Source organism: Conger conger, chromosome 13, assembly GCF_963514075.1.
Source record: "Conger conger chromosome 13, fConCon1.1, whole genome shotgun sequence".
In the NCBI taxonomy this organism is placed as follows: Eukaryota; Metazoa; Chordata; class Actinopteri; order Anguilliformes; family Congridae; genus Conger; species Conger conger.
In genome coordinates, this window is record NC_083772.1 from 38881811 (window position 1) to 38905638 (window position 23828).

The following is a 23828-nucleotide window of genomic DNA, read 5'->3' on the forward strand; positions in this document are numbered from 1 at the left end:
TAATCGGGAGCTCGCCGTGACGCGGCCTGCCTCTAAGTGCGGCGCAACCGGTGACGGACCCACCCCGCGCCGGCCGTCTGTGGCCGGGTGTGGAGGGGCGGCCGTGTGGAGGGGCGGCCGTGTGGAGGGGCGGCCGTGTGGAGGGGCGGCAGGGTGGAGGGGCGGCCGTGTGGAGGGGCGGCAGGGTGTGGAGGGGCGGCAGGGTGTGGAGGGGCGGCCGTGTAGAGGGGTGGCTGTGTGGAGGGGTGGCTGGGTGGAGGGGCAGCCGTGTGGAGGGGTGGACAAGGAAATGTATTCTTTGTGGAAGTTAATTTTTCTGGAAAGCATGATGTATAAATGATCGGATATGACGTATAATATGGATCCACCTCTCCTAATTTTCCACGTCTGTAATTGACGAACAGGATGTTGGGAGGAGCAAGGACATTCAATTTGCCTAATTCAGGTTTTCCCCCTTCTACACTTTTTTCAAGCCTCTCCCGATGGGTGAAGCAAGAAGTAGAAAAAGGAGCATGGGAAAGAAAAAGAAGGAGAAAAAAAATGGATTGGAATGAGTCTCATGCAAACACACCTTCAGTTCAGGCAGCGAACCCACGCAGAAATTCAGCCAACCACAGTGACCATCTCAGTGCTGGTCACTGACTGTCACATAGTTTAACATGTGAGTTCCTTCCTAAGTCCTATATCACACCTCAAGGCTCTATAACGCATGCTGAATTGTGAGATTCATAACTCATTTATTATCACTGCATACAGATTGTAGGAAGCATATATTAAGAAAGAATATATGCAGATAGAATAAAATTAAGATTCAAATTTTTTATTCATTAACCCTCTTATTATTTACTTTCCACGGTCCATGTACTAAAAGGTATTATCTAGATTATTTTTCTTTTGTCCAAATTATGTTAAATGACACAATATGGTGACTTGCAGAAATCTACTGGTGCTCATCGAGGTTACAAACACAACACTATGAAAATTAGGCCCTGGGAAATACTTATAATTTATGAATATTACACCTCAGCAGAGATGGGAGAACCTGCCGGAAAGACGACCATCTCAGCAGCACTCCATCAATCAGGCCTTTATGGTAGAGTGGCTAGACGGAAGCCACTCTTGAGTAAAAGGTATATGACAGCCGGCTTGGAGTTTGCCAAACGGCATTTAAAGGACTCTGAGAGCATGAGGAAAAAGATCCTCAGGTCCAAGCACTATGTCTGCCGCTGTCTAACACCAGGCACTGCTCATCACCTGGCTAATACCATCCCTACGGTGAAGCATGGTGGGGGCAGCATCATGCTATGGGGATGCAATAAAGTCTGCAAAAAGTGAAGGGGTCTAAATCCTTTCTGAAGCCACTGTATATTAAAACAGAACCAGTACATAGAATAATCCAAATAAATGTTCTGATAACCAGAAGAACTATGCACTTGGTCAGAGACTATGGAAAAGATATGGACCAAGTGTCTGTGATATCACCCACTGACTTTCTATGGGCTTGTGAAAAGCATTTAAACCATGCAGTTTTCATCCTGCTGTGTTGTACAAACTGAAGCCAGAGACTGAGGAGTAGGGAAAAGCGGGACCCATACATCTATGGGCATGAAGTCCCTACCAGTCCGGGTCATCCACAAAGTGTGTGAGATCAAGACTCAGCAGTGATGCAACTGCCCCTGATTCGTTCACCAAACATTAAAATATTGTCCAGATAACACAATTTAACAAATCGGCACATGGGGAGACATTAGACAAAGAAAAACACCTATTTACAACAACATTTTCTTGTAGGAAAAAAATGACTGACTTTGCATTTTGATGGTGTTGTTACCGTTGACTTGGGGTGGGCAAAAAACCTACCAGAGCCCACCGGACAGGAAGAAGACCAGGGAGAGAGCTACGAGCCTGGTTTTTTGGCCGCTTGGTTTACACACTAAAAGAACAATTCGAGAAGGTGCAAAATGACACTGACAGGGTGGAGTTTGTTTGGGGGTGTGGGGGGGGGGTTGTCGTAATGCTACGCTCACCTCACGGGCTGTCAGGGCGTGCTCCCCGGCCAGCAGCAGCATGCTCAGCCCCCCCATCTTGGTAGGATCTGCAGAAGCACAGTGAAACCAGATCAGTGAAGCGGAGACTTGTGCAGGAAGAGGGTGCGTTCTGCTTCCTGCCGCAACACTGCCTCACAACAAGAAGGTCCTGGGTTTGAGCCCCACCCAGGCCTTTCTGTGTGGGGTTAGCTTGTTCTCCCCCGTGTCTGTGTGGAGTTAGCGTGTTCTCCCCGTGTCTGTGTGGAGTTAGCATGTTCTCCCCGTGTCTGTGTGGAGTTAGCATGTTCTCCCCGTGTCTGTGTGGAGTTAGCATGTTCTCCCCGTGTCTGTGTGGAGTTAGCATGTTCTCCCCGTGTCTGTGTGGGGTTAGCATGTTCTCCCCCGTGTCTGTGTGGAGTGTGCATGTTCTCCCTGTGTCTGTGTGGTTAGCATGTTCCCCTCGTGTCTGTGTGGAGTGTGCATGTTCTCCCCGTGTCTGTGTGGGGTTATTTCGCATGTTCTCCCCATGTCTGTGTGGGGTTAGCATGTTCTCCCCATGGGTTTCCTCAGTCCAAAGACATGCAGGTTAGGGACTACAGATGAAAATGAGCTCATCTAAATTGATATGGAAACAGAAAATGTTGATTCACGTGCACTGTCCCTTGTTAAAAAAAGAAAATACATCCCTACCCGCCATGGAGAAGTGGATCTGCGGGACGCTCTCGGCCTTGGCCAGCTTCTTGGAAGCAGCGCAGTCCTTGGGCACCTCAGAAGGGAACGGCCAGGCCTTCTTGCGGGAGCCGGCGCAAGAGGAAGGGGCCTTCATGGACTTGTTGGATGGGGGGCACCATTTGTACCCCGGGTTGGCCTTCATGAAAGCATCCTTGTACTGGGAGACGGAGCGAGAACAAAACAGTAATTCAGATTCAGTTTGCAGCCGTTTACATCTGCCTTGAGCGTATACGTCAAGTTTTCTCTTAAGATGATATCCCATCGCTGATTCTTAGGGCTCATCATACTTTTTAGATATTTTCCTTTCTCAGATTAAAATAATATATTAATTCCAAAGGGATTTATAGCACAATCTGAACCATGATATATGATAAGTAATCCCTGCAGAAGGTAAAAATGGCAAATGGATCTCTGTCCAAGACTCTCTTTAAAATAAAATAAAAATAATAAAAATATCATAAAGCAAAGCCATAGTCAGGGCACAATCTCCAGCAGGTGAGATTTGTAACAACACATCAAAGCCAGCCTCAATCAGCACCCCGTACATCGCTCACTGACAAAAGCAAAGGGAAAGCAAAAGTGAACAAGTTGTACTTTTACCGACACCACTGTTCAAACCTTGTGCAAAATGTGCAACAAACCAGAAGGTTATCCAGTACCAAGTATCTACTGCATTGAGGTCCATTCCTCTACATCATGGGTTAGCCTTTCCCTAAACACTATCTAACAGGGCTCCGCCCCTGCCTGACAGCCGCTCCCATAATCCCATAATCTAACATGGGAACGAGGCAGTCTGCGGCCTGACAAACACCGAAGCAAATCAAAACAGCAGCCTGAAGCATTAAAGAAAATCTCTAAAACGGCAATTACCTCAGACAAAAAAAACATGGATGGATTCTGTTCCTTACTGCTTTTGAAATAGGAGTGTTATATTGTATCATCCACAACACGATTCTCACAGCACGAGTGAGCATGGCACCCTCTCACTGATACCAGCTCTTAACCCTTTCAGGTGTAAGATCACAAATACGCGTTTAGAATGTTCTTAACTGAGTGTGAGCATAGTGTTCATTGTAATTGCGAGAAGTGCTGATTTAGGATATACAGTACAACTGAAAGCAGCCATCTGGAATATAGGCACATAAAGCATTTCCAGTACATTTTGTTTTATGCAAGCTTTTCATTTAAAGCTACAAATCCAGACCCCCCATTCAGGGACTTGGCTCTAGTGTTCGGTGTGATGAACTCACAGTGGCCACAGACTAAAACCTGAGTACAAGCAGCATTACATACCAAACCAGCCAATAGCAGTAGAGAATATTGCCATTCTTTAAAAAATAAAAAATACTTCAGCCTGGATACCTTGATTTATTGGCATTTTTATCGTGTCTTTAGGCTAGCCAACTGTAATGTAGTCTTTTGTTGTGTCCCTGCTCATCACCTACAACAATTATGCAGTTGCACATTTTGCTTAAAGAGGAATTACACAGAAAAAATGCTAAAATAAGTCAACAAAAAAATGCTCCAGGACTGTAAAGATACTGGCGGCTTGGCGGTGAACGGCGGTACCTCCTTGGCCATGTCCGTGTACTTCTGCTTCTCCTGGGGCTCCAGGACGGCCCACCAGTCGGCCAGGATCTTGGTGGCCCCGCGGTTGTCGAGGCGGGGGTGCTCCTGCCGCACCAGGGAGCGGTGCCTCTTGCAGAACAGGAGGAAGGCGTTCATGGGACGCCGGGCACGCTGCTCCGAAGAGTCTTCCTCCTCCACCTCATCCTCCTCTTCCTCTGTCCCAACCCCGCCCTCAGCCTCCTTGCTCTGGCTCTTTCCACAGAGTGACGGGGGCTGCTGGGGGGATGGGGGATGGGGGGGGGGGGGGGGCACGGTCAGGCTTCAGACCCCCAAACACAGCTCCTCCTTCACTGAGTATCTTTAGCTACAGCTTCGGAAAGATTGTCTTTAGCTAGATTGCCTTGCTTGGGTAGTTCTTCAGCTAGATTTGCTTTAAAATGATTATCTTTCATTTCAGCTACGGAAAGGTTATCTTTTAGTAGTTAGTTCAAAGGGGATTACTGTGTAGCAAGATTACAGATTGCAGTGAAGCACAGAAAGGCCATTGTTTTTGTTTAAGATTTCCCCTTGCTCTTTTTCTGTTTATAACACATCTGCACCATAATTTCCTCTTGTTTTGACTGCATCATAACGTTTACCTGTGTAGGTTATGGCAAATTATGCGTATAATTTGTCTTCTTTCAATCAGAAATTAATCGTCTTCTAAACACACTTGCATCATTAGTTTCCCCACCAAATGAATGAATGATACTATCTTCAGCAAAAAAGAGACTATGAAATTGCATTCAGATCAATGCACTCAAATTTATATAATAGCTCACTCAGTGCATCAAAATAGCATCTATACCCCCTTCAGTACATACGATATTGCACTATTATTATGAGTACGAAGACCCCAAACATTACCCTGCCAATCTCGGCCACTGACCTTCTCTAGCTCCTCCTCATCATCCTCCTCTTCGTCCTCGGAGAAGTCCAGGGTCTTCTTGGACAGGAGCGGGTGCCACTGCAGACACTTGCGCTTCGGCCGCTTGCCACTCACCTCTCCCTCCACGGGCGGCTCCGCCCCCCGTCCTCCCGCCTTCATGATGCAGAATCTGAGGGGGTGGTGGAGGGAGCAGAGGAGAGGTCAGACTGCTCCAAAACTACTCCTATAGGTCTCCTTTGACCTCATGACACCCAGCAGAAAAATGCTGAATCTTAAAACTTTTTCCACATATATATGGTAGATATTTATATAGTGCCTGTATCCAAAGCGCTGTACAATTGATGCTTCTCATTCACCCACTCACACACCGACGGTGATTGGCTGCCATGCAAGGCACCAACCAGCTCGTCAGGAGCATTTAGGTGTTGGGTGTCTTGCTCAGGGACACTTTGAAATAGCCCGGGCGGGGGAACGAACCGGCAACCCTCCGACTGCTCTTACTGCCAGAGCCATGTCGCCCCCCAAGCATATAGGTGCTTGGATGACAAAAAACATGTTGCTGTGAAAATATTTTCAAAAATATTCTTTGTTTAATTTTTATTTTATTTTTATTGAATGTCCCTTGTAGTGTAGGCTTTGCATAAAAGGAGGTTAAAATCCATCACCAGTTTCAAATGACCTCGCACCAGAATCCTCCACAGCAAGGTCTACTTTGAGCAATCAGTTCACAATACTTTGATAACAAGGAACACTTCAAGAACACCAGGGAACATTCCGGTAAGATTCCCCATTTCATTGAGATTATGACAAGAATATTACCCAAATCTATTTACAACACACTTTTTGCTCCAATAATGAAATCAAGGTCAAAGAATGTGTTATCCATGTCACATACACATAGATAAGATTGCATAATGGTGATAATTTTGTCATGAGAAACACAAGTTAATGGTAATGATATTCTCTGAATGTTTTGGATGGGAGTATTGAAAATATACATACAGTGCCCTCCATAATATTTGAGACAAATACCCATTATGGCTTGATTTTCCGCAGATCATATAATTAAATGTATTTAAAGATTTTATTAAAGGGTATTTTGTATACATTTTTGTACAGTAGTGTTTATACATTTCAGGGCACCATAACGATTGGGACACATGGCTTCACAGGTGTTTGTAATTGCTCAGGTGTGTTTAATTGCCTTAATGCAGGTATAAGAGAGCTCTCAGCCTCCTAGTCTTCCAATCACCTTTGGAAATGATCAATCTGGTCTGAATTCAACATGTCCTTCTGAAGAGAAAACCTAAAAGGATTAGCCCCCAAAACATGCATGAGCTAAACATGGCTGCAATACAGGCCTGGCAGAGCATCACCAGAGAAGACACCCAGCAATGGGTGATGAGTCCAAGAATCGCTGACTTCAAGCAGCATGCAAAGGAAATGCAACAAAATAGGCTGACTGAAGATGACTAACAGTGACTTTCATTTACATAACATTGCTGTGTCCCAAACATTATGGTGCCCTGAAATGGGGCATTATTTTATGGCCCATTTAATGCCCTTTATTAAAATGAGACAATTTGCACTTTAACCACGTGATTTATTTATTTATTACAAATCTCAAATTGTGGAGACAGACGCAAATAAATAAATGATTGTCCCAAACGTTATGGAGGGCACTGTATGTTAACACAATTCAAATTATTTTCTAAATGAGAAAACCGAATATTAATAAAATATTTCCTGCAGTGTTCCTAACATCACTTCAAACCGGTGTTCAAGTCTCATCTCAGGAACTGGAAACGTTGGGAAAACTTAGATTTGATTGAGTTTTAAATGGCAACTAGCAAAGCCGGTAAGAAGACGGCGTTCGCTCTTCTTCAGACTCACATTACTGAAACCGATCCCTGCGTTTTCCCCTCGTCAAAATGTGTGTGCTAAGTAATGACTACATCTGTAGAGTGCTGCACGCTCCATGAATCCTGGTTTAATTGGCAAATCAGCACACCAGCGGGACAGAGAGTCAACGACGGGGACGGTCTCGGCTGTTTATCAGGACGGTAAAGTGCCAGGGCTAAGTAAGGGGTGGGGAGGGAACACCGCCATTGATACAGCTTTTTAATGCGCACGGTTCACTTCCCGCCGTAAAGAAATCGCGTTTGCAATTGTGTCAATGTGCTTCGGCTAGGAATGCGCTGGAGATAATGAACGAGAGCCACCATTTCACGAACGCGGTGGCAACAACGCAATTAATCTGAACGGCAGCCAAATGCCAAGGTTAATTGCATGTAAGAGATTAACCGAGGGCAGATCTTTTGACAATGCGATGATTCTGACAGTGCACAAGGAAAGCTGACAAATTACGCTTCGTCTTGTGAAAATAAAATGGGGTGTGTCGCAGCTGAGGTCTGCCAAAAAGTGCGTTACTATCCAGTGCCTCTAGCTACCCCAATTTCCGCCCACATTTGTCACCCTCTCAACAACCAGCTCTTTGGTAAAAGTAGAGACTGCCTGGTGCAACAATAGGCGTTATGAGGACTCATAGAATGTAATGGACAATATGCTTGCACTGCAAAAAAATTGTCTTAACAAGAGTTTCAGTCTTATAATGAGACATAAAATAAAATATTAGCTTGTTTTAAATTACTGCTTGCTTGACAAGTGACATTTTCTGACCCCATTGGCAAACCTAGAACAGAGCCAAATTGGTGCACCTCATTGGCAATTTTTGTCTTATTTAGCAAAAAAGTAATAGAAGTAATAATTTAAGTTGAAATTACTATTACTAAAAAATTACTTATGACTTATTTACTTTTTTTGCTGCACAACCCAAAACTGCAGGCTTGGAGCATTACAGATGAAGCCTTGCTGCACGCTGTATGTGAGATGAGCAACTATTTTACACTCTACAGTGCACAGATTTACATGAGAGAGCGAACGCAAAGAGCTAATCACAGCACAGAGTGGACGAAGGGATAGTCCCTCTCACCGATGACAACTAGTTCAGTCATTTGGCGAACTTATGGTACCGGTAGTAAGGAAGAACCTTGATCAACTTGAACACTGAATATTTGATGAGCCGAATTGTATGTGCTACAGATCAAATTTGTCTGATAAATAAACACATGAGCCTGTCACTATAGTTACACACAATAAGGGGATATGAGCCCTTTACCTAAAGGTAATGGCTCTACTTCCTCAACAGGTTAAAAGGTTTACTCCAGCACACTGAAGCTCAGGTAAAATAATTAGACATCCAATCACACAAAACCTTGTCCAGTACTTGGCAGTATACTGTAACATTTATCTCACACAGTAACATTTAAAATCTCACAAAACACAAACACGTGAGCTATTGTCCCGATACTGTATGTTTGCATTTAATGTCTGAACCATACACTTTACCTAAATTGAACTGTACATTATTGGCATTTGGCAGACGCTCTTATCCAGAGCGACGTACAGTTGATTAGACTAAGGAGACAATCCTCCCCTGGAGCAATGCAGGGTTAAGGGCCTGTGCAGATCTTATTGTGGCTACACCGGGATTAGAACCATGTTCAAGTACAACCAATCCTGCACTCAAAACCAGAAACAGTGTTCTGCTGCACCATTGCAACTGCTGCACTGCACGCACAACTCCCTCCACCGGAAACACCGCAGTCCTGTCTCCAGACCCCATTAATTCATTTACATCTCCGGCCCTCTCCCGCGTTTACTACTTCACACCTTCATTATTCAAATCGGTGTGATGCGACGAGGGAGTTCTCGCGTGAGCGACTTAATCAGACGTGCAGTCCACACGGACAACACACTGAATTACACATTTCAGACCGGCTCTCAGCTCTTTGGGGTAGACTTTCCCATCCCCCCACATGATATATGGGGCAATGCTGGTGTACAGAAATGTGTATCCTAGCTCTATGACTAGTTGACTGGGAATCTTGCAAGCACAACTCGTTCAACAGCTAGAGATATTGTTGAGCTGCTAATTAGAAGTACCAAATTTATTACAAGATTTTGTACCAAATGTATTAAAAAATTTGGTACAAGCCCTACTTGAGTGAAAACTTACAGGGTAGTACATCTCCAGGAACAGGGTTGATCAACCCTGCTGCAAAGTGATAATTCTGATGCAAAGAAACCTGACAAATGCTTAATTATGTAATTTATTCAAATAACAGAAGTAACCACCAAATCCTTTCTGTATGCTTTTCACAGTAAAACGCCTGTCGCAATTTGTGTTGGCTATTTTTTTGCTAGTATGTATTTTCTTTGATTTTTCTTTTATTTCATTCTGATCTAATTAGTTAGATGTGCCTATGTGGAATTTAAATAAATAAATAAATAAATAGGGCTCTATACACTGAACTTTGAGAATAGAGCTGATGAAGAATGCCTCTACTGTCTGCTGCCCCCTTGCTGTTAGACCTAAATCTTAACCAAAACAACAGTGATAAACTGATAAACTGTTAAACATTAAATAAAGTTTTGTGTGAATTGGCAATACTATGATAACAAGCATTTGAGCGATATTATGAATGGGCAGAATAAGACTGCCCTTCAGGCTAAACGCAAGGTTAAGAGGAACTCCACGTGGTCCTTCAGCCAAACTGAAACACATAATGATTACAGTCAAGGGTAAAGCTCTTCCTAGATTTCCAGCAGAAAAAGGTACGAACAAGTAAGGAATTTAGCCACCATTCAAATTCTCCACAAAAGACAACGTTTCCCAGAATTGCATTTCTACAATAATTATAGGTCGGTAGAAGACAGCAGAGATGGTAATTAAAACATTATTTCATCAAAGAAGAAGGCTGACTATGGTGAGCAACAAATAGGTGATGAATCTGAGCCTACCTCAATTATTATTATTATTATTACTATTATTATTATTTTATATTTTCCAGTGCAAACTATACAAATCATACCAGACATTTCCGAGGAATGCCTTAAAGCCATCTTCTTCATGGGGATAAAACTTGATTTTAAAATCTTTATTTTAAAATTGAACATTATTTTATTATCTGACACTTGCTTAATTACCCAACTTATTACGTGGAATTGTAATGATTAGACAAAAGTTCCTTTTTCTGTAATGTACTATACAGTTATCCTTGATATAATAAAAAAACTATGACTAAACTAAACTAAACTATGGTCATGACAGTTGTTTTATTAATCCTGTACCTATAAAGTACAGATATTTATTAAATATAAAAAGGATGTGATTTTTTTATGGCTTGTTACTGCATCTAGCTATAAAAAAATAAAAATAATTCTGACTGTATATGCAAAATGTATATAGTATTGCTCAGAAATGAAGACTAATGTCAGGGTTCTGGATTTATTCACCAAAGAGAGAGCTCTGATCTTGATCCAAGTAGATGCACTAGATCAGTCAAAAAACAAAAGCTGATACATTTTTCAGTGAAAGACTTATGATTGCTTCTTCATAGTCCAATTAATTGTAGCATCCCCTACAATTACACCTGCTACTGTGGTAGACTGGAAACGGGAAATTGCATCCCAATTACACTTTCATAACACCATCATACACCTTGTTTCAATTAAAGCTTCCTCTACAATCATACAAATTAGTCAAGAGCACTTGGCTATAATGCACTATGGTCCTTTCAAGTGCGTACACTTGTAAATAAAAGGCTTCTCCTGCCACACTCATACATTACAGTGCCGTGTGTGTCAAATTGAATTTAGCCAGTCATGACATGCTGATCTGGATGAATCTTCAGAATTCAGAATTCAGCTTATCCAAGAATATTTCATAGAGGTGCAAATTGAAAGTATTCAGACCCGCTTCAATTTTTGCACGCTTGTTTTGTAGATTTAATTTTAAATGGATAAAATTGCCATTTTTGCCCATCAATCTACACATAATAACCCATAATGACAAAGTGAAAACATGTTAAAAGTATTCAGACCCTTAATTCAGGACTTTGTAGAAGTCCCTTTGGCAGCATTTTCCCTTCAGTTTTGTCTTCAGCAAGTGAAATGCATGTTCAATCGGATTCAGGGCAGGTGATTGACTTGGCCATTGCATAACATTCCACTTCCTTGGCTTAAAAAATACTTTCGCAGTATGCTTTGGGTCATTGTCCATCTGCACTGCGAAGCGCCGTCCAATGAGTTCTGAAGCATTTGGCTGAATATGAGCAGATAATATTGCCAGGAACACTTCAGAATTCATCCTGCTGCTTTTGTCAGCAGTCACATCATCAATAAATACAAGGGAACCAGTTCCATTGGCAGTCATACATGCCCACGCCATGACACTACCACCACCATGCTTCACTGATGAGGTGGTATGTTTTGGATCATGAGCAGTTCCTTTCCTTCTCCATACTCTTCTCTTCCCATCATTCTGGTACAAGTTGATCTTTGTCTCATCTGTCCATAGGATGTTGTTCCAGAACTGTAAAGGCTTTTTTAGATGTTGTTTGGCAAACTCTAATCTGGTCTTCCTGTTTTTGAGGCTCACCAATGGTTTACATCTTGTGGTGAACCCTCTGTATTCACTTTGGTGAAGTCTTCTCTTGATTTTTGACTTTGACACACATAGACCTACCTCCTGGAGAGTGTTCTTGATCTGGCCAACTGTTGTGAAGGGGTTTTTCTTCACCAGGGAAATAATTCTACTGCCATCCACCACAGTTGTTTTCCATGGTCTTCCGGGTCTTTTGGTGTTGCTGAGCTCACCGGTGCGTTCTTTCTTTTTACGAATGTTCCAAACAGTTGATTTTGCCACACCTAATGTTTTTGCTATCTCTCTGATGGGTTTGTTTTGATTTTTCAGCCTAATGATGGCTTGCTTCACTGACAGTGACAGCTCTTTCGATCTCATATTGAGAGTTGACAGCAACAGATTCCAAATGCAAATAGCACACTTGAAATGAACTTTTATCTGCTCCTTGTAAATGAGATAATGAGGGAATAACACACACCTGGCCATGGAACAGCTGAGCAGCCAATTGTCCCATTACTTTTGGTCCCTTAAAAAGTGGGAGGCACATATACAAACTGTTGTAATTCCTACACCGTTCACCTGATTTGGATGTAAATACCCTCAAATTAAAGCTGAAAGTCTGCAGTTAAAGCATATTTTGTTCGTTTAATTTCAAATCCATTGTGGTGGTGTATAGAGCCAGAAAGATGAGAATTGTGTCGATGTCCCAATATTTATGGACCTGACTGTAAATGCACAACAGCATTATCTAATTTTGTGTGCCAACTTGAATTCCAGAGCTATACACTTTGAACAGGAGATCCCTACGCATTGTACATTTTCAGGAAAAAAAGTTATTTGGCTTGTCTCTATAGAGGAACCCATTTAGTTCTATATGGAGCCCTTTATGAAGGTCTTAAAAGTATGAAGTGTCCTGGATTTAACCATTCTGCTCAACATATAACTGTCCTTGCACTAGATGGGGTTCCTCTATGGAGACACAGAGAGGCCATTTCGAGCTTGTGTGTTGATCAGAAATAGTATGGCCACTGATATTAAGGTTAGAAAAGCATCAAATGAAAGCTATTTTTCATGAACAATCATCATGAATAAGTTAATACATGCCAGTGGTACATGTATGTCACCATTGAATTACAACAATAGCCTTCCGGACAATGGGGTCTATGTCTACATATGCGTCAAGGCACACTGCTACATATACTATTGATACATGATATATCAATCAATAAAGTAAAGTGGAAATTATTTGAAACCTGAGAACAGCTGCAAAGGCAAAGCGATACAACACTGTCCTCAAACCTAAAACTGGAACTACTGCTGGGGTTTTTTTCCAGTCACCTCTGAGCTTGGCACTGTAGCTAAGAGGTTTTCTGGGATTCTATAAAACAACACGTCAAAATCTATTATTCCTTATTGCACAAGTTACCAAGTTGCCTTCTTTGCTTATATTTGATTTGCCAGGTGACACTTGGCAAAAATAAATTAAAAGCAGCATCCAAACTATCTCCAAACCATTATTAAAACGGCCAAGAAACACCCAAAAATGAATTTGACCAATGTCACCTGGAAACTGCTGGTATGTTTTTTTAAACATTTTTTAAAATCAAGATTCAGGCATGTGTCCCTAATGCAGCCATTTTCATACAAAAAATCTAAGCTCTATTTTTAGAGATGACTTCATCTTAACACAGTTTTGGCATTAGCTAAGTGGATTTTGATACACTTTGTATTTACATTATGTTCATTTACACAATGTTCATATTATATTAAGAGTATGTCTGAATTTATATAAATCGTATAAATAATAGAGAATGTTTATGCAATAATTCCAAAAAAACGTGCCTGTATCCAAAACAACTTATTTTCCAGAGCAAATGCTCTCCTAAAGGGTGCGGAGGCAAAAGACCAGTTGGCCTAAATTTATTACTTTGATTTTTCCCTTCTGGGTGAAAAGGAACCCAAAACCCAAACCGAATGGGATCAAAATAAACTCTGAAGCTTCTCTCACCAGAGTACAAATCCATCTTAAAGTACAGTTTTCAACCCCAGACACCTTGTCATTGATATTTGGTTAGTTTTAAACCAAAATTTAATGAAGACCAGACCCGCGGAAACCCCACTACGAATGCTGAGAAGTATGATTTGCTGCTGACCAAGCTGCCACTGAACCACAACCTGTGTAGCTACTTTCATTCTTGACTCTACAGAAGCATGACAAAACAAGTCACAATACTCAATATTAGCCAGTGGTGCTTAGATGCAGATATGATATACAGTATAAGAACTATTCAGTTCTACTTCATATTACTTTTCGGAAGTTCAAATTTCATTGATTTGCCCGTTCATTATGAACACTAATGAACAGGGTGTGGTGTAAGACAGAAAATCAATAGCTAGCATAACATCACAGACATACGGAACTGAAACCTTCTGTTGCCACCTGGAAATACAGCAAATGGATGTAAATTAATTCTGAATATATGGTCAAAAGAATATGAAAATGAAAGCAGCAATGTTACATTTCCAGAGGTTGTATGACCACAGTAAATGTATAGTGTTTATTCACAATTATTAATTAATCAGAAAAAACTGTTTTAAGTGAAATGTTTGCATTTGCAGAAAGCCTCAAAATACAGGACATTAAATTGATCATCCCTTACGCTAACATTAGCCTGCTCGCCATCAAGGTATCAGCAGAGATCTTACTGCTACAGCCATGTGCTCACCACTGAGCAGATCATTTAAGAGTCAAACCTCTCAAACAATGTATAATCTTAGAGTAGTGCACTGTTTATTGTCAATTTTTCATATTAACGTTTGAGGCAATTTACTTATTTTGCACTTTTCTAAAGCATGCCTTCTTTACAATTCCAACATGCCGGTCCACAGCATACAAATGTTGTGAGTAATTGATGGATCCTGCATTAACATGTATATTGTAGAGCACAGGGATTGTCATGACAGAGGCCTACTATATATCGTTCTGGATAAAAGTGTAGAAGCGGATATAAAGCCTGCAGTATATGGGGGGGCGACATGGCTCAGGCAGTAAGAGCAGTGGTCTGGCAGTCGGAGGCTTGCCGGTTCGATCCCCCGCCCAGGCTATGTCGAAGTGTCCCTGAGCAAGACACCCGACCCCCAAATGCTCCTGACGAGCTGGTCAGCGCCTTGCATGGCAGCCAATCGCCGTCGGTGTGTGAGTGTGTGTATGAATGTGTGAATGAGAAGCATCAATTGTACAGCGCTTTGGATAAAGGCGCTATATAAATGCCAACCATTTACCATATATGTATATAGTGAGTATATGGTCATTGACCACTTAAACAAAATAATAGTTAACTACTGTGCATTCACAAAGTCACCATGCATCTACTGCATGCAGCAACCATGGAGTGATTTCTGGTAAACAAGGAAATCCTATGGAAAAGCAACTAATTAGGTTTTATACAATGCATATTTCAACCTACAATCCCCAAGAGAGCTATAATGTGGGGATCATAAATGTAACCGTAAAACCCATTTCTTATCCATAGAAGACCTAAGCTATTTTCACAATCAGAAATATTTACTAAGCATACCCTCACCCACCTTATAGTTTTGGAAAATTATCTGGTCTTTTCATATTAGAGCATGACCCCAATTTCAAACTAATGAAAAAAACGTTTTAATTAAAATGTCATTAAACATGTAAAAGACATTTCAATTTCATAAAAAACTAAAGTATATATGTAGATTATTACAAATACAACACATTTAGTAATCATTAATGTCACCCACATTGGCTTTACATAGGGGAATAGGGGGAATAGTGAGCCATAACAAGTGTAACCCGTTTGAGGTCAATATACTCTCAGTGAGCACTTTATTAGGTATTTATTAGACTTATTTTTTAGACTTCTACTGCTGTAGCCTATCCACTTAGAGTTATGATGCCTTGTGTGTTCAGAGATGCTCTTCTGCATACCACTGTTGTAATGTGTGGTTATTTGCGTTACTCTCACCTTCCTGTCAACTTTGACCAGTCTGGCCATTCTCCTCTGAGGTTTCTCATTAACAAGGCTTTCTGTCTGCAGAACCCGCTGCTCACTGGATTTTTTTGTTTGTTTTTTTGCACCATTCTTTGCAAACTCTTAAGACTAGTGTGCATGACAATCCCAGTTTCTGAGATACTCAAACCACCCTGTCTGCCACCAACAATCATTCCACGGTCAAGGTAACTTAGATCAAATTCTTTCCTCATTCTGGTGGTTGATGTGAACATTAACTGAAGCTACTGACCCATATATACATGAGTGTATGCATTGCACTGCCTCCACACAATTGGCTGATTAGATAATTGCATGAATAAGTAGGTGTTCTAAAGTAAAACTGTTCCTAATAAAGTGCTTGGTGAGTGTATAATATTATTAGGGTAACATTGTGATATTTTGCATATATCCTTGTTTTGAATGTGATATGACAGTCTGTTCTCTGATATTTATTTGTTATCAGCAACAAACGGGATGCAAAATTGCAATTCAAATTTTAATTGAATGATGTGGAAATATAATTCAATTAGATTCATTTAAATACTTTAGGAGTAGTTTAGTGACTGCTGTTGATACATTTGACACCCTAACTGACAGCAGTAAATACCGTCAGTATTTGAACAGATTTGCCATTTTTATATAAAACTATGCTTAATACAAATTTTACAGCATATTTAAGGAAATACATTTAGGGATGAAATTATTTTATTGAAACAATCATATTCTAATATATAGTACAATGGGCTCCAGAATTATTATTAATAATAATAATAAATAAATAAAAAAGGCTGTATAACAACATGGATAATTAACTATGTAGAACTATATGTTCAAACATATGGGAAAACTCTTATTTCAATACATTTACTCTCATGTTACAATGTTTTTTATTTAGTAGTCAAATTTCTTTCTGAAAACCACAGGTGGCAAAATTATTGGCACACCTAACAATTATTGTAAATAAAATTATACAAAGTGAAATTGGCAGTACAATTTCACTTCATTTAGTTAATCTCAGTGTAAAGGAACTATATTGCTTCATTCCATCACTTCCTGTTTCACTGGAGTATAAAAATGAGGTAATAAGCATGCATGGAGACTCTTGTGCTGATATACATGGTTCGCTCACTTTAATACAAAGCAGTTTTCAATAAAACCATGCAGAGCAAGGTCTGTGTACTTTCCTGAGCAAAGAGATGTTGTTGTTGAGTGTTTATTGTACATTTGCCCTTTGACTGCTGCAAACATCGACACCATTGAGGTCCGCTGTGTCGGGGCGAGCTACAGCGGATATCTAGAACATTCACTGAATCTCGGCAAAACTCTCTGGGCAGATAAATAGCACTCTGGGTAAGTGAAAATGTAGCTTTATTTTATTTTGGGGTGAACTGCCCCTTTAGTGCCACAGATTCCCCATTACCTCCCTTTAATCATTTAGCCTAACACGTTGAGTGGTGGAGGAAAACCCTGTCAAAGCCAGGTTCCCCTTGGGATTTATTTCCACCAGGGAGTTTTTCCCTCAACATTTCTTTCCCTTTCCACTGGGGAATTGATTTTAGCTGCTGTTTTTGGGGGGTTGAGACTGCCCAATTTATTTATTTTATTTTTTTAAGTGGCTTTGTGACATTTTCTCTGTAATAAGCGCTACAAATGAAATTGAATTGAAGTGAGAATGCGTTTCATTCCACAGAGCCATTTTCTATGTGATACGCTCATTGTCTAAATTGTTTGACCTTATGTTGAACTAATGATTACAATTTAGTTTGCCGTTCTACGTAATAAATCATGATCTCACCTGGGAGCTCCAACAGCATACTGGGACAGTTATCTTATCCTTTATATATCCTATTATAGCTATTCTTAATCCCTTGCATCTCTGGTTACCAGTGGATGTGCATGAATATCTTGCCTTAATATTATCTACCCTTCTGAATATAAACTGACCTGTTGGACACATACCGGTATAAATAAAACAAATATTTGTACAACACACATATTGTGATATGTTAACTGACAATAATATGTAAACGAATGTGAAATGGAGTTACTTACTTAGGCAAAGAAAATAAGAGATGAAGACGATTCTGTCAATCAGGGCTGGACATGGGATGGTGACCTACAAAACACATAATTGATAAATGAATGTTCAGATAAAAAAGCCCTCATCTAGCCTACACCCCGCCAACAGAAAATAATTTTAATAGTTAGATATAAACCCCATCAATGTCCAACACGGACGTAAATCCCGTCCATTTTACTAATCTGGACAATAGTTGCAGTTGTGTCTCACTATTGCTGGAAAAATTGCAGTGGCCACACTCCTACTCAGTAACATACAGTAGCCTATGGCATGTAGGCTACCTACCACGAGACTTGTCTTAGTTGAGACGTAGCGTAAAGTTAACACCTCGTAATAATGTAAGACGTAGGCTATCTCACTATTGAATCAATCTCGGAACTCGAGCTGGGACCCCAAAGTAACATTTGTATGGAGGAAAACGGCATATTTGTCGCCCTCGGTTCAGTAGTGTGAACACGCTTAAGTGTAACATTGTAGTGGCAGATTTCAGGTAAGAGCATAATGAACTGCTGGCAGACTGAACACTGGAGCTGCTTTTCAACACGGCGCGAGAAGAGATGAGACCATTCCTCGCAAATGTTCCACTTCAATCTGAAAGTTTCCACAAATCAAACAACTATTTCGTTCATCTGACCTTGTAATCTCTGTCGGACCGAACTCAAATTTGCATCTCTGTGCAAAATGTCGATCTGAGGTCTGACAAGACAGACAAGCGCAAGAGTCCATCTTGCTTTGGGGAAAATGTAGAGTAGCCTAAATATCAGTTATGTCAAACTCCGCAAATGCATTGATCAGGAAATATGTCGCTTCTGACAATTTGACCTCTTTCATTACTTAAACTGGGGCTTATCAGTTTCGATATCTGCAAAATTAAGTTCAACTGGCCCGATTCGTGTTTCCGATTTGTTAATGGAGATAGAGTAAAAGTAGCCTGCCCTGCTGCGAGTTGCTGTACTGAATGTGTCAATAGCGGAGTATGTAATGCTTTCTATAGACTAAAGGCGACTTTGTTGCCGACATCTCGTCACTTTTGTAACCAAACTTTTAGGAGATAAGCGTAATCATTCGCGATCGACTGACGTCCCTTTCTATTTATTCAGTTAGAACACTGCCGTACATTCGATGAGGGGAAGTGATCACACCGTTTCCCTCAGAGGAAAGCAAACAGCTCTAGCTTGGCTGTGTCGTACATATTGTCTCCAGCTTTTGCATCGTCTGTTTTACCAAGCACTTGGTAAAGATATTTCAGCACGTAGTTGGACGAATATTAGGCTACCAATTACGATGTTAATGTTGTTGATTGGAGGCCTTTGTGAACGAGTAATAATTTACGAACAATTAAAAGCCACCTACTGTTCCCCCTGCCAGCGCGGTGCAATAATATTCTGGCACATTTTTTTGTGCCGATTGCTGGGTGCACTTGATAAAACGCCACTCGGATCTTGCCATGTCACAAAATAGCTGTAATATTTCTGTCATGTCGGCTTCAATGTTCGAAAACTTACCTCTGAAACCTTACTCAAACACCAGGGCCTTCTCATTCCAGCTTCTCACTCCATCCACCTAACTTATTGACCCATCATAACAGTAGTTATACGCCGATGGTACATTAACGCAAATACAGCTATAGACTCCCAACCACTCTCCTTTTGCCGAGATGAATCCTGCCTTCCGCTACACTGCAGCCGAAAGTAGACAAACTAACTCTAATATAACACGGATCAATGGAGAGAAGGCACTTGTTAAAATTTTGTTATAACAGGCTACTTTCGTTTCATCGAAGAATTTTCTCAGGTCGTCTTTTTTTTCCTCCTACCACCCCTACCGTTCGTTCAAATGTTATTTCTCGATCTCCCACTGGTCTCCTGTATAGTGAATGTGGATGTTCATGGCTTGGCAATGACTGGCCTGTAGACAAGTAATGTAATCATTCCGCTTCTGTCCGTGGTAGCTACACGCACCTACCTCTGCGAACTTTTTCGTGCAATGCAATTATTGTAAAAAGTCATGGAGTTGTCACCGACAAGGGCGAGGAATCGACGACTACGCTTGCCCACATAAACCAACAGAGCCACTAACCCTCTCGCTATTTGTCGTGTGTGACTACTTAGTATAGGCTATAGCTCGCTTGCTCGTTTCCCGGCTGTTGTGTTAGTAGGGACTGAAGACTGGGAGAAAGTGTTTGGAAAATATCATGGAACCGTGTAAGTATACTCACTTGCTAGCACTACTTACCAACGAGCGACCAGTCCGAGTATTTTGTTTTAGAAAAAGTGCAGAGCTCCAACGAGCCGATTCCCAGCGTTATCACACTCACCCTGTATATTTCTCAGAACAGTTTTTGCAACATACAGTACTGTACATGCACTGACCGAAAAAATATATTTTTTATGTAAGGCCGACGGTGATTGGACGAGCACATGAGAGACAGCCAGAATCGCCCACACGGCGCACCCGTTACAATTGAGCAGCGCCGAGAGACAGAGATTAATATAGCTAACATCTTCATAACGTTACGGACATGTACATTATACAACAGACCAGGTAGGGAAGTGCGACCTAACGCTCACCAAACTAATTAGAAATGATAGGAGGGCGTCATGGAGGTTATAGTGTTGGATACCGCGCGCTTCCTCCGTTGTAGCCTGCAATTTCCCAAACGTAAGTAGCTAGAAAAGAATCAAATAAGCGTCCCAAACTGTGAGGGACATTCACACATATCTCCGTTCTAACAGACTATACGTGTGGGCAGCAATGTGATTTTTATGTGAAATAGCCGTTTATCCTGGTTATTGAATAAAGAGAGGAAGAATTTTTGCAAATATTTTCTTCCATTTTACGCCCTGCCTTCCTCTTTAGAGACAGCATAGGCTATATAACCCACCGCCCCTATGACCCACCCCAAGAGGTCACAGTCGTCTTGGAGATATTATATGCTTGTTATATGCAATAAATACGTGTCTAAAAGCTTATTCGTGGCCATTTTCTTATTTTAAAGGAATTGAAGGAATACGTCTAGCTCCTGTATGTAGCCTATGGTGGCGGTAGTGATGATGATGATAATATTCAGATTTTTTTTTTTTCATGTATTATTATTATTATTATTATTATATTACTATTGCTGCTGTTACTACTAAACAAATGTACATTTAAAATGTGGGTATTTTATACATTGTATTTGAGCCCACTCTTTGAATCTGTTGCTCTAGAGTCTAGACCAAAGAGAATGTAATCATTCAATCTGGTTTAGATTACACATACTGTACTTTTATTATTTTGCACAATGGCAAAATAATGCATCTTGAGCTGTTACTGTGTCCTGCTTAGTCTAATCAACTGTATGTTGATCTAGATAAGAGCGTCTGCCAAATGCCATTAATGTAATGTAATGTAATAATGGATTACACCAAGTATCAGGCTATTTTGGCTGACAATCTGGTTGCCTCTACCACTAGGCTGAGACTTGGCTGTAGGTGGACTTTCCAGGAAGACAATGACCCAGAGCATTCCTCAAAATCCACACACAAATGCTTCCGTGGCAACAAAATCTATGTTCTGCAGTGGCTATCTCAGGCGTAGGACCTCAGTTACTAACTTTTAGTCCATCTCTCAGTGTTCATTTCCTTTATCCTTCTCAGTTGCTTTGAATTAAAAAAATATTTGGAATATAATTGTTTGTGTTCAAAATAATTTAGGGGAAGTGCTACTGGTACAGAATGATAAAGAATATGCAAGCAATTTCCATTGCCACTTGCCAGGTATAGACCTAATCTACTTCAATGTGCTGTTGAACACCAGGACACATACTGCATTGAGGTTTTCCTAACAGTCTGTTAATGGCTCATAAGATCACAATGCCCCCCTTAAAAGCAAACTTTGTTAATGTTCAATTAAATAAGAGTAAATCACTCCTCTATAGAATACATACCTATGTATTCACACCTTAACACACGCAACCTGTGAGCAAATGGTAAGAACTTGACTCATTCAGATAAAACTTGATGCAGATATCTAACCATCATGGCCTACAAAATCCTTCTTCAGAGTTTATGCCTGTACATTTAGTCGTCTCACCGCACTAAACCTGGGATAAGCTCTGTCCCTTGTGACTAACCCAGGTTTTATCATCAGCCGTGCTCATCCATGAATCAAAATTGACAACACTTTTAGGACACTGGTGTACAGCCTGCAGTCATCTCTTTTTTATGCTGTTCAGCTAAATCAGGACTTGTACCCGTTACTTGCGAATAGCAGCGGTGTTTCAGCGGCCATTTTATTCTTTGATTATTTTTTACAGGTTGGCATCTCACAAAATCTTCAGAAGTGCTTCAGAAGTGCCGGGTGCCGGGTGAAGCCGGCACTCTTTCTCAGATTGCACAGTCGGGGGTACGCATCTTTAAATTGAACGTCATTGAACCATGATTTCTCCGTTCTTGTTGAATAGTGCCCAGGGTAAAACAGAAGTGCATTTAATAGCCCCCTCTCTCCTCCCTCAGATTTAAAAGCTCATTTGCAGCATATAGGCATAAGTGAGTCTCGAAGAGCTGTAAATGGTTTTAAAATGTCATGCTGATGAAGCTGCTGTGTGCTTTATTCTGTTACACTCTCACAAGAAATGGTTCCTGAAGGCCCATACAGTCTCCATAGAGTCACGCTATCTAGTCCAAGGGTTCCTTTTTGGGCAAAACGGTTCAGTCTGGAAGCTTTAATACTTTTCGCACCTACCATAGAGGGTTCCATAATGAGCTAAAAAGGGTTCCCCTATGGAGGCAAGCCGAAGAGTGCTTTCTTCCTGAGAGAGATAAGTCGCTGTGCCTGTATGTGTATGCACCTCACAGTTGGGCATCGGCCCCACCGAGGTGTAGGTGCACAACGCCCACTTTGTTTTTAAGGTGGGCATTGTGATCTCCTGGGCCATTAACCGACTGTTAGGAAAACCGGAATGCAGTATGTGTCCTGGAGATCAAGAGCACATTGAAGTAAATTAGGTTCATACCTGGCATGTGGCAATGGGAATACCAGTAGCACTTCCTCTTGGTCCTTGCGAGTGCCCACTCTGCCTGCCAGGCCCAAATGCAGCCCTGGGTGAGATGGTTTAAATCAGTGGGAATGTATTGGTGAACGGTTGGCATTTATATAAAGCTCTGTACAATTGATGCTTCTCATTCTCTCATTAACACACACACTCACATACCAATGGCGATTGGCTGCCATGCAAGGCACCAACCAGCTCGTCGGAGCATTTCGGTGGTTAGGTGTCTTGCTCATGGACACTGTCGACTGCCAGACGACTGTTCTTCCCGCCTGAGCCAATGTCGCCCCGGTCTCATTGTGTGCTCCAGCGACCTTGTGTGGTTGATTGAGTGGCTACAGTCTGCCTTTGACAGATGCCCATGAAGTGTACTTCTCCAACACAACAACAGAAAGAGTGAGAAATCAGGGCGCTCTGTGGAGGGAAAAGGAGCAGCAGCGGCGGGTATTAGTGTGATAGTCCACCTACACCTCGGTGGGGCCAGTGCATAACAGTAGAGCCAAATTTAGTCAGTCAGAAGTCATATGTCCACCTTGCCACAGGTAGCATAATTAGTCTGCCCAGTTATTTCACACACACATTCTTTCCATTTCTATTCATCTCTCCATTCCATAATTATATTACATTACATTACGTTACATTACATTACATTAATGGCATTTGGCAGATGGTCTTATCCAGAGCAACGTACAGTTGATTTGACTAAGCAGGAGACAATCCTCCCCTGGAGCAATGCAGGGTTACGGGCCTTGCTCAAGGGCCCAACGACTGTGCAGATCTTATTGTGGCTACACCGGGGATCGAACCACCGACCTTGCGGGTACCTTAACCACTACACTATATTAACCGCCCTATATGAACCCATATAACCCAATTATATGAACCCATATTTCTAATATTAGAAAATGTCTGACAAGTTACAGTTTAATGCCTATGCCCAGGGCA

At 41.3% G+C, this 23828-nt stretch overlaps 1 protein-coding gene across 3 annotated transcripts in view; it reads right to left on the minus strand.

Moving 5' to 3' along the window:
- LOC133108765 (HMG box transcription factor BBX-like) overlaps positions 1–20170 on the minus strand; it is a 34861-nt gene extending 14691 nt beyond the window's left edge. The window contains exons 1-6 of one of the 3 annotated variants that reach the window (XM_061218504.1): positions 20087–20170; positions 17824–17887; positions 5257–5425; positions 4329–4601; positions 2718–2916; positions 2028–2095 (exon numbers count right to left, since the gene is read on the minus strand). In XM_061218504.1, the coding sequence (XP_061074488.1) occupies positions 2028–2095; positions 2718–2916; positions 4329–4601; positions 5257–5415 (699 nt within the window). In that variant the 5' untranslated portion in view covers positions 5416–5425; positions 17824–17887; positions 20087–20170. Of the gene's footprint in view, positions 1–2027; positions 2096–2717; positions 2917–4328; positions 4605–5256; positions 5426–17823; positions 17888–19356; positions 19557–20086 lie in introns of those variants that run through there. The other 2 variants (XM_061218502.1, XM_061218503.1) reach the window with 2 other exon arrangements.
- Positions 20171–23828: the final 3658 nt, after the last annotated feature.